The sequence below is a fragment of the Trichomycterus rosablanca genome, chromosome 6 (assembly GCF_030014385.1).
Source record: "Trichomycterus rosablanca isolate fTriRos1 chromosome 6, fTriRos1.hap1, whole genome shotgun sequence".
Lineage (NCBI taxonomy): Eukaryota > Metazoa > Chordata > Actinopteri > Siluriformes > Trichomycteridae > Trichomycterus > Trichomycterus rosablanca.
The window spans coordinates 7496763-7509005 of NC_085993.1; the positions used below are offsets into that span (position 1 = coordinate 7496763).

A 12243-nucleotide genomic window follows, 5' to 3' on the forward strand; every position below is an offset into this window, starting at 1 on the left:
ATCCCCTTGCTTTGGAGACCAGCCAGGAGACAAAATTACTTATGTGAATAATAACAGCCAATCACTTAAATTTATGTTTATTTGTTAATTTTTTACAAAAATATTAAGATAAACTAAAATGACTTGTACGATAAGAAAATCCTTCCTTGTTAGCTAACCGGGCTAACAATTATGAGCAATGGCCGCTTATTGTAATCACTTTAGTCTAAATTGACTAAACAATAATAAATGCAAGTAATTTAAATAGAATTATGTTTCATTTGTGCAATTGTAATATTGTTTTGAATTTTACGTTATTCAATTTTAAGCCAGGCATACGGGGAAAATACCTGTTAGGTCCTCTGGGTGCAGTCTGTACTAGGAGTCACAATTCCTCAGCACACCAGAGTGGGAAAATCAAGTGTTATTTTGGTTATAAGCAGCTCAGGGCGCGTAATTACAACATTTATAACGCTGTAATGTATTAATAATGCTTACAATCATAACTAGGCCATTACAATATGTTGATTTTGCAGTGTAATAATAATATGTATATGTTTATTGTGGGACACTTAGCCTGTTAGCTCATCACCTCAGTGCAGAGTGAAATGTAAACTGTCATTTACAGTGTATGATGATTTATCATGTTTATGGATTGAAATGTGGATTTATCTTCTTTATTGTGTGTTTCAGGTTACCACAGTGATCAGATAATGATGGATGAGAAACATAAAGAGTGTAAAATGCAGGGATTTGATTCAGAAACTCAGCAGATGATTCAAGCAGCACTGCTAAGTAACTCTGACTACAGCTCATCATGGACATTAGGCATGCCAAAATATGTGGACACCTGGTTATAAGCTTGTTGGATATCCCATCAATATTTTAAAACCATGGGGATTCATATGGACTTTGATCCCCCTTTGTGCCTGTTACAGCCAATTTTCTGGATAGGCTTTCCTCTGGGTTTTAGAGTGTTTCTGTGGGAATTTGTGCCCCATTCAGTTGAAAGAACATTTAAAAGTCACTGATGTTGGCCTGGCTTGGATTAGACACATTCAGATTTATTCCATAGGGGTTCAGTACACTCAAACCAGATCATGCAGATCTTGCTTTGTGCACATGTGCTCTTCAGTCATGCTCTTCCCAGAGCTGCTGCTTCTAAATTGGAATCATACAATTATATAAATATATTCACATACCTGTTCATAATTGGTGTGACTGAAAGTACAAGTTGGAAGTCATTAAAGAGAGGTGTCCACATACTTTTCTTAAACAAATATACTTATATAAAATACAATGTGTGTATGTCACAAATTGCACAAAAAAATCTGACTGGTGCAATAAAGAAAAATAAATTTACATTCTACTACCCACAGTTTAATTTACAATGCAAAGAGCCAGTGGTGTATGTTTCCAGATTTGAACAGGTAATTAAAAAAACTTTAATTGATTTGGTAGGAAAATCTCAATCCGTCCCAAAAAGTGTATTTTGCTTAATCCCAACCCCAGTTTGGCCTGGTAGTCTGTGGTAGCATTTTTGTAAATATTATAATTAATATTATAAACTAAATGATTTATGTTCCTTGTAGCTATGTGTCTTACTTGTAATGTAGACCCACAGAATTGACCACAGCCCTGATCAGGGTTAAGTGATTAGTTAAGGTAAACTTGAATATAATTCATAAATAAAACTATAGAAATATCTGTATGGAACACGGTGACTGCACACTTATTTTGTTATTTTTTAATTTTCTTTTTTTTTTTACATCTATTATCTAATAGCATAGAACAAGATAATTTCTTAAAAATCTGATTAATCTGAACCTGATCTGCTGTTCACACAGACCCCAGTACAGCAGACTTGGCCAAGCTGTCTAATGCCATAGTGGACCTGGCGCTGAGGGACTCGTCCTTATGCAGAGATGCAGGACGTATCTGTTACGCTTTAGCGCAGGTGAACATCAATCCAGTGTTTACTTCTAACAGTTCTCTAAATTATTATTCTTATTATTGTTAGAATTTCACCTCTAAAGACCCATCTATCAAGTTTGCGTATGTTACCTCTCGTATAAGTCCCATAGGTCCTAACAGAATTTATAAAGACTTTTGCCAACAGTCATTCTCTACCATAAACAAGCTTTAAACCTGTTTATAAACTTGTTCACTTTAGAACTTCAGAACCTCAAACACTACATTTTTACTTCTTGCACACATTAGGTCTGTCCTAAGATTGCAGTTGCTGCCATTAACTAAAAACAACACATTTATTGTGTAATCAATCTGAATAGTTAGTTTTATTTGCACTGTTGTCTGAATTGCTGCATTATTTACAGAAAAGTTGGGACACTTTGTTAAATGCAGCAAAAATTCTCTTAAATCTTTATTTCACTGACAAAAATAGAAAGAGTTTTGTTTCACTGATCAACGTCATTGTAATTCGTATATATTAACAAAATTAGAATTTGATCTCTGAAACAAACCCAAAAAAGGTGGGACAGTTACTGTTGTGTTTTAGTAACTGTTTTCTGGAGTACTTGCGAGCCCATGTGGCTATATTTATCACAGCAGTATGATGGTTTCTTGTACAATGTCGCCTTAGGTTTGTGGTTGCATTTGTCCCATTTTTAAGTGTTGCAGGGATCAAATTTGAAATAATTATATTTACAAAATACTGTTAGGTTGATCAGTTAAAACATTGGAAAATTATTCTTTCTACTTTTATCCAATTTAAAAAAAATAAAGTGGGACAAAAACAAATCACAGGTTCCTCTTTTTTACCAAATGTAACTAAATGTACCATTTTCTCCAGAAATGAGTTTTGTACATGAAAGTGTATGATACTGAAGTAATTCTGATTGGGGTTTTTTTATTATTACTTTATGGCAGAAGGAGGTGAAGCAGAGCGGTACAAGTGTATTCAGGGGGAACTTGTTAACTCGACTACAGCAGGAGTTTATGAGGAGGGAGCAGACAAGGCAGCGCTCTGTACAGGACTGGGTTCGTGTCGTCTCACTCCTCTGTAACATCTTCGACTGTCTGAAGGTCAGTGATCTTTAACATGTGGGAGGAACATTGGTTGGATTATTTGTTGTACTGTATAGTAAGATGTGTGTGTTTGTGTGTGTGCACGTGTGTGTGCAGGTAAATAACTCTCCAATGTTAGCGTTGGTGGAGCCGCTTTATGATTGTTTATTCAGACTTGCTCAGCCGGATTCGCTCGTTAATGAAGAGGAGGTGAGAGTGCCTTCACATCACACTGGTTCATCTCTAATTATGTAGATAATTCCATAGTAGTCTTTTACAGTGTGTTCAATAGCCCACCACCTCTAAGAACCAGGTTTAGTTTTTAGTGGTGCTATCAGCTGGCCAGGTGTCTACATGGACATGATTGGCTATATCTTTGGGAGGGATGGGGCGGGTGGCTGAAACCCTGCGATAGTTTTTCCCCTGTCCAGTGTGTTCCTGCTATTCGCACAGGTGATTAAAGCTTATTATTTATTAAATTGAAATTAGCTTGACCAGGGATGGTATTACACGTAGAGATTAATTTAACGAACCAAGTTTATCAGTTTAGAACAGGCTCTTAGTTGGGGGCTCATCCAGGATTTAGTGGTTACGTATTGTCTGTCTATTATTGAAGTATGTGAACCCAAGCATTTCTTGGGTTTAAAATAAATAAAAAAAGGATATTGCTGAACCTACTACTGAACCACACTGTCCTGTGAGTTAGTTACTTTTGGCATGTAAGGAAGCATCCTGACCCATCTGTGCAGCCACCCATTGCAAAGCCATGACAGTGTAGTGACATGACATGACATGACCATTTTGCCCACAAACCCTCCTGCTATTTCACAAAATTTATCTATATTATTTATATTTTCTATTAAACAATCAACATCTTCCTGTACATTTTTTTCTTCTTTTGCTGGTACACTAAGCATGGTAATTGTTGAAATAAACACTGTTTGTTGGTAGGTGGACTGCTTGGCTCTTCAGCTTCACCGTGTGGGGGATCAGCTGGAGAAGATGAATGGCGGTCGGATGGATGAACTCTTCTTCCTTTTGCGAGATGGTTTCCTTCTGCAGGAGGATCCGAGCTCCATGGGCCGCTTGCTGCTCCTCGAGCTGCTCGAGTTCCGTGCCGCTGGGTGGAGGCTTAGCAAAAATGCTCAACACTATTACTACAGCGAGGTGGTGGAGTGAGAGTTGAGGATGAGCAGGGTGGAGAACAGTGATAAATCCACACCTTCATTCTTCAGGGTTTATTCAACTGCCTGAGCCTCCTGTGATACTTTGATCAAACCCGGTTTTACGAGGTTACGTTATATCAATGTTATTTAAGTGTTTATTACAAGTTGTGTTCTTGTGGCATCGTTTGCACTTTTTACTCTGTTTCTTGTTTCTTTCTGACACTATAAAAACTCAAGTGAACTTAATACTGTGAATATAAACAAATTCTCACCAGCATTACAGTCATTTAAAAGTTCTCACTGAAATCAGTGCAACTGAACTCAGGTGCACTTTTTTAAAAGAAAGTGTGTTTTTGGATACAGTGTGTCTCTTTGTATAAATAAAATTTTAAAAATGTTATATAATATCCTGCTGAGTGAGGTGTTATTAAAAGTATAAAGCAGTATATTACATTATAAGTGTATTAAACCATGTTTTTATTGCTTTTTTCTGTCTTTATCCCACATCTTATCAATTAATATAATACAATATATATTTAAAAATATTTACAAAATATAATTGGCCAGACATGATTGGTTATGTACTGAGGCGGTGAATGGGGCTGCACAGCCTATTCATTGTCAGCACTTGCCAGTGTGCACTCAGTGCTGATCCCAAGCCCAGATAAAATAAGGAAGGCCCCGTCAGGAATAAACACAACCACTAAGCCGATGGTGGTGTAAAGCTTGCTTGCCTGTGAAATCTCACATGTTCCTTTAGCTTTATATCCATGGCGTTCATATTTGTTGATGGTTTTTGGAGTACTGACTGAAATTTTATCTCAGCATAAGAAGACTGTTCCATGTTATAATCGGTTCAGTTAAGCAACTTGTACTTCTTAAATTACAGTTTTATAAAGTATACAAATTAAGTGCCGTCAAGTCAATTCCAACTCCTGGGACCATATAATAATAAAATAATAATAATAAGTTCAATTTATATAGCGCCTTTCACAAACCCAAGGACACTTTACAATATGTACACAAAACCCTTTGAGAAGTGTAAAGAAAACAGAAAAGTTTTTAATTGAGTCTTGAATGAGGAGAGAGTAGAACAGTCGCGAAGAGACTGAGGTAAAGAATTCCACAGACTCGGAGCAGCAGCACCAATTTTAGTTTAAATCGCGGGACTGCCAGAAGTCCAGTACCAGAAGCTCTGAGGGTGCGAGAGGGAACATATGGCTAAATAAGTTCCAGTTCCCTAAGGTGGGAAGGGACAAGACCATGTAGAATTTAAATATGGATACATACATTTATCTCTTACTTATGGATAGTGCTTGGGTCTTCAGGCTTCCTAATGGCTTGTTTACTGGTAGCCTAGTAGATAGAGCAGCCACTGTTGGGCCCTTGAGTAAGGCCCTTAACCCTCTCTGGGACAAGCTGGGAAATGCAGAATAAGAATTTCATTGTACTATACACAAGTATATATAAAAAATAAAGGCATTTTTCTTCCTCTCTAACTATAGCCATTCATATTGTTGTCTAGCATCATTGTCTTTTCATAGTGTGTCCAGAATAAGGAGAACCTTAGTATGGGCTTCTGTTGAGATGTTTGGTTTGATTTGATCCAGGATTCATTTGTTTGACTTTGTCTTCCAAGTTATTATCAAAAGTCCTCGCAAGCACCAAAGTGCAAAAGCACTGATATTCTTACTGTCCTCCTTTTTATTGTCTAGTTTTCACAACCATAAAGAACCATAGAGATCATCACAGTGTGGGCTTTATCTGCAGAGGCAAATCTTTTCCAGTTCTATATTTGCAGATCAGTGTGGTATTTTCTGACTGCTGGATCCTTGGCTGTTAATAATTGATCCAAGCAGGTAAAAGCTGTTCACCACCACCACATCTTCTCCATCACTGGTAAGGATCCTTACTGATGCCATGACTTTTGTCATATATTTCTTGCTCTGTTGTTTAACTTTACTACTGTATAAACTAGTATTTGCGTACTGTAACACTATTAAGTACTAACTGTGTAAACTCATGACCACAGCTGTATATTTTCTGTTTCTGCTTCATAGGCTGATCTCACCCAACACTAAAGCTATTGAAATAAGGCAGCTGCACTCATAGAAAGGCTTAAGCGTTTAAAATCAGCGACACACACATTTCCTTCTCCTACAGTGACTTCCACAACATCATCTAAAAATAAAGCAGTGATTGTAATCAGTAATTGAATGTTTATGTCTCAATCTGGCATTATTTCTTATCAAGTAGGTTTGAGGTTTTTTTTCCCCACCTATATTCTAAAAATTCCCGCCTTATGGTTATTTTTAATTGGACCAGACAACTGTCAATCAAGGTTTGCTCCTGGAAATATTTTGACAACCAACCACATTACAGGAGGCGGGAAAGTAAGAGCCAATCAGTTTGCAGGAAAGTCGGGATTTATTGGAAAACGGGTAGGAAACGAAGCGTTGCTTGAGGGAGAACTGTAGAGACACAACAGCGATGGCGGACGAGAAGCCAAAGGTAAGCAGGAACAGAAATAATATGCTCATACCAGTTTATAGCGTGTTAGCGCTTTGTATAGGTCCGGTGTATGTCATTTGTATGTAATAAATACACTTTTATTATACATTCTGTTGCACTTTCTGCCGTAGTACTGTTGTTAATTAGCTACCATGCTAACGGCCCTGCTAACATGCTAACGCTGGCTACAATATAAAGCAGCACTGTAGGGGCACAGTGTTCCGTACATTTTGTGTAATTTATATGATGTATATTTTTTACGAAATTAGTTAGATTTACGATGTTTTTCAAAATGTTGAAAGTTCAATGTACTTTGATTTTTGAGTTGCTTTATTTCAAAGAGTGAAACTACAAAAAGGCCAATAATTACTTAACAGTAATCCGTGCAGCGTTGGAGAACAAAGAACAGATGCACTTGGCTGTAATAGTCATTCATGGTTTATGTATTGACCCATGTGTTATAAAGGTGTACTTAGAGAACTGAGTTTGATCCCTGTCCCGGTCATGTACTGCGGTGAGTTTGGTATGTTCTCCGCGTTTCTTCTACCATAAAATAAACACCATACAAAAAAAGTGGCTTGGCTGCACAAAGTCTCTCGTCGATGGATGCAAATTCTGTAAATTTTTAAAACTTATAAGCCTGTAACATGAAAACTCGTATCTGCTTCACATGAACACATCTTCAAATTTCATTGATTAATAAACAGTGAAACATAGTGAAGATGTGATGTAGAACAGTAAGATAAACAGAAAGATGGTGAGCAGAACTAGTTTAACATCCAGATTGTACATAATACAATTAGCGCTAACTAAATAGTTTACAATTTGTACTGGAACAGGATGCAAAATCTCCACATCATTCCACACAGTGCTGTTGATTTCTGTATAAAGTCACCGGTGTTGAGATTAGGTTGGTGGCTTTACATGGATTCGAGGAGGTCTGTGCTAGCCTGTGGCTCTCCTCGGCCAGTGATGGTCTCTAGTGGAGATTTTGTACATTAAAATTTGTTTTGATGGAAGAGGAAAAATGTTTTTAATTCATGATCACCTGTAAGATTTTTGACTTTCTTCTAACTATTTTCAGGAAGGTGTGAAGACAGAAAACGAACACATCAACCTGAAGGTGGCTGGTCAGGATGGCTCGGTGGTGCAGTTTAAAATCAAAAGGCACACGCCACTCAGCAAACTGATGAAGGCGTACTGTGAACGACAGGTAAACATCTTTACCTCTTGTATGTATGATGCGCTACACTGGGCAAAGTGGTCCAGTATGGAGTAGCTTTACCTCTATTCTTTCATTACATCCTTCATTGTTTAAAAAAAAAAAAAACAACCCCACCAGCTTTACAGTCTGGCAATCTTCTTCCACTAACTTATGAGATGTTACAGGCATGATTTGCTTTGGCTCAAGTCTGATCCGCTGTTTAGATGTAGTTATGCTACTAGTGGATCCATAGTCAGGGTTATGATTACTTTGAAATTATGTTTATGGCTACTTATGGTGTTTTGTTTGTACAGGGACTCACATTGAGGCAAATCCGTTTCCGATTTGATGGACAGCCGATCAATGAGACGGATACACCTGCTCAGGTACACTCTACTGTAACACTATAATAAGTGCATTACTGATTCTGTTCTAATGAAGCATTTTTTTTTACTTTATTGGCATTAACACACATTGACAGGCAAGTAACATTATTTAACAAACTCACCTTGAGATCGGGCTTCACTTTACATACATGGTGCAGAAATAAAACACATACACATCTATATATACATTCTGTCCATTCTCATATATATATATACAGTGTATCACAAAAGTGAGTACACCCCTTACATTTCTGCAAATATTTCATTATATCTTTTCATGGTACAACACTATAGAAATAAAACTTGGATATAACTTAGAGTAGTCAGTGTACAACTTGTATAGCAGTGTAGATTTACTGTCTTCTGAAAATAACTCAACACACAGCCATTAATGTCTAAATGGCTGGCAACATAAGTGAGTACACCCCACAGTGAACATGTCCAAATTGTGCCCAACATACACTGCTATACAAGCTGTACACTGACTACTCTAAGTTATATCCAAGTTTCATGTCTATAGTGTTGTCCCATGAAAAGATATAATGAAATATTTGCAGAAATGTGAGGGGTGTACCCACTTTTGTGATACACTGTATATATATATATACACACACATATACACACACACACACACACACACACACACACACACACACAAACACAAACACAAACACAAGTGTACTTAAAATAAGAAAAAAAAAGACAGCACAGAGTGGGCCACCTAACTGAGGTATGAATCACTTTTTAAAGGTTGTTTTTACTATAATACACTGCCTGGCCAAAAAACTGGTCACCACCTGGATTTAACTAAGCAAATAGCTAAGAGCCTCCCATTGGATAATTACTGCATGGGTGATTGTTTCAGCTGGCAACAAGTTATTTAACCCTAACTGATGCAGTGAGTAGCTTCTCATTTGTTAAACACCCATGTCGAAAGACACATCCTGTGGTCGTGGAAAAGATGTTAATCTGTTTCAGAAGGGTCAAATTATTGGCATGCATCAAGCAGAGATAAGATCTAAGGAGAAGCTAAAACTACTAAAATCGGGTTAAGAACTGTCCAACGCATTATTAAAAGTGGATGGACGGTGGGGAAACATCATCTTCGAGGAAGGAATGTGGTCGGAAAAAAATCTTGAATGATCGTGATCGGCGATCACTTAAACGTTTGGTGAAATCAAATGGTAGAAAAACTCCAGTAGAACTCAGGGATGTTTAATAGTGACAGTAAGAACATTTCCACACGCACAATGCGAAGGGAACTTGAGGGATTGGGACTAAACAGCTGTGTAGCCTTAAGAAAACCACTCGTCAGTGAGGCTAACCGGCAAAAACGGCTTCAGTTTGCTAGGGAGCATAAAGATTAAACTCTGGAGCAATGAAAGAAGGTCATGTGGGCTGATGAGTCCAGATTTACCCTGTTCCAGAGTGATGGGTGCATCAGGGTAAGAAGAGAGGCAGCTGAAGTGATGCACCCATCATGCCTAGTGCCCACCGTACAAGCCTGTGGGGGCAGTGCTATGATCGCTGGGGTTGCTGCAGTCGGTCAGGTCTTGGTTCAGCAACGTTATGTGCCCAAAGAATGAGGTCAGCTGACTACCTGAATATACTGAACCACCAGGTTATTCCATCAATGGATTTTTTCTTCCCTGATGGCACGAGCATATTCCAAGATGACAATGCCAGGATTCATCGGGCTCAGATTGTGAAAGAGTGGTTCAGGGAGCATGAGACATCATTTTCACACATGGATTGGCCACCACAGCGTCCAGACCTGAACCCCATTAAGAATCTTTGGGATGTGCTGGAGAAGACTTTGCTCAGTGGTCCAAATCTCCCATCATCAATACAAGATCTTGGGGAAAAATTAATGCAACTCTGGACAGAAATAAATGTTGTGACATTGCAGAAGCTTGTGGAAACGATGCCACAGCGAATGCATGCCGTAATCAAAGCTAAAGGCGGTCCAACAAAATATTAGTGTGACCTTTTTTTTTGGCCAGGCAGTGTATGTTGAACCAGTTCTTGTTTAGAACTTGTAAGAACAAGTTCTGTTTCTTTTTATTTATTTATTTTACACTCAAAGCCCTTCCTGGTGCAACTTTTCCTATTTTATCCAGGCTTTTGCCCGGAGTGCACTGACAAGTGCACCTAATAATGGCTAGGCCATTCTACCTAGTGGAGGCCTGGCCGGCCGATAGCACCACTGAGATTTGAACCTCAGCTCTTAGCGGTAGTAGGGCGAAGCATGATTTACCACTGCACCCCCTGAGGGTCACACACCAGATTGCAAGCACCTTTAAAAGAAACAGGATGCATCTGAGAGCAATTTTGAGTGCCACAGCAAAGGGTGTGAATACTTTTTATTTGTATTTTTATTTTTTATAAATCATTCTGAATAATAGTACTGAAATGGCTAGTATAAACACTTAATGTGAGATGTTGGTGATTCTACTACAGCTGAATTGTGTTCTTGTTTGCGTTTGACAGTTGGAGATGGAGGATGAAGACACGATCGATGTGTTTCAGCAGCAGACAGGAGGTGTGATGTAAAGCGGGGCTTGTTTTCATCCCTCCATCGTTTCCCTCGTCATTTGCTTGTGTTAACAGATGATCCATCTTGCTGAAACCACAGACTGAACGGCTGCTCTGATACAAATGGACAGTGTTTATTTCCCTTTCCCCCTTATTCACGTCCTTTTCGTATTGATGGTTATTACATGAACACTTCTTAAGTGGTCCGTTTCCACCCAGTCGGACCTACGACCATGAAATACTAAAAACAGCGTAAATCAGGATGTCGTATGTTTTTGTTTTTCAGCTTCCGTGACTGACAGTCACGGCTAAACTTAGTTTATTTTACTCGCAGCAGTTGGTTTTATATCTTTTATATATGTGATAGGTTCTCTTTTTGTACCCGGTGGCTTTTATTCCGTCACATGTACAACGTGAAGTGTTGATCGTTTTGTGTTGGAATAAAACAATTGTATAAAAGTACACACTGTCTGTCTGAGTCTTTTCCTCTGTGTGATTTACACTGTGTGACCAAAAGTTTGTGGACACATTTTAGCATCTGTTGCTAACAGATGAATAGGACTAATGATGTAGATTATGCTTCCAATTATGTAGCGGTAGTTTAGGGATGGCCCTATGTTGATCTCTGGGCTATTAGGACTAAGTAAGTAAAACTGGAGGCTCTGTATGGCAGGATATAGAGTGATTTTATATTAATGTCAAAGGCCTTCCAATGTGATACCCAACAAGGTCATGGGCAGCCACTCACATACTTTTGCCCATATACCTCTACAGACCACACACCTCCAGAAAAGTCCAGCGTGACTAATCAGAACTCTGTTAGTATAAAACAAAAATTAGATCTAAAATAAAATGGTCATAATTCAGCTGCTCATGTTTTGAGTAAGATGACTTGCATAAGCGGATGATTCCTAATTGACCAAACCTGCAGTGAAGCATGGTGGTGGAAGCAACACTACAGCATCTCTGCAAATGTTACTGAGGCATCAAGTCATAGAAGAAAACATGAATGTGTGCAGTAGTAGCTCTGTGCTACAGAGAGTACAGGGCAGTTAATCAGGAGGTTGAAGGTTCAAACCTCAAACGTCAGTTGCATGTTTTGTATTCTGTATTAGTTTTAAGCCTATACAGAGTTTGGCATGTTCTTACAATGTCCTAGCGTGTGTTGGCCAGTGATTGCTGTCTTGTCCAGGCTGTAACAGTGAAGGCCGCCTTGCCTAGTGATGTCCAGGTAGGATCCAGTCCCACCACAACCCCGATCAGGACGAAGTACTTCTTCATAATAAATAATATGAATGAATAATGGATCCACATTTGATCTTTTTACAATTTTCCTTCGAGATTAATAAAGTATCTATCTTTATATTGGGCACCACACAGTGTTGATCAGATCCCATCTAGTCAGCCTTCTTCCACATCTTCATCCACATACTAG

General features: G+C 38.5%; 2 protein-coding genes across 5 annotated transcripts; both read left to right on the top strand.

The window, feature by feature from the left end:
- Positions 1-4646, top strand: mif4gda (MIF4G domain containing a). Of its 4 annotated transcripts, none has more exons than XM_062996555.1 (6): positions 1-43; positions 673-774; positions 1827-1936; positions 2869-3024; positions 3124-3216; positions 3958-4646. In XM_062996555.1, the coding sequence occupies exons 2-6, from the start codon at positions 693-695 to the stop codon at positions 4183-4185; spliced, it is 669 nt and encodes a 222-aa protein (XP_062852625.1). In that variant the 5' UTR covers positions 1-43; positions 673-692; the 3' UTR covers positions 4186-4646. The 4 variants fall into 4 exon arrangements, with proteins under 4 accessions (XP_062852625.1, XP_062852623.1, XP_062852626.1 ...); XM_062996553.1 differs by lacking the exon at positions 1-43 and adding an exon at positions 381-455; XM_062996556.1 differs by lacking the exon at positions 1-43 and adding an exon at positions 381-455 and having other exon boundaries at positions 2872-3024.
- Positions 4647-6574: 1928 nt separating this feature from the next.
- On the top strand, positions 6575-11270 carry sumo2a (small ubiquitin like modifier 2a). Its single transcript, XM_062996558.1, has 4 exons — positions 6575-6683; positions 7768-7896; positions 8202-8273; positions 10764-11270. Exons 1-4 carry the CDS (start codon positions 6663-6665, stop codon positions 10824-10826), a joined length of 285 nt encoding a protein of 94 aa, XP_062852628.1. The 5' UTR covers positions 6575-6662; the 3' UTR covers positions 10827-11270.
- Positions 11271-12243: the final 973 nt, after the last annotated feature.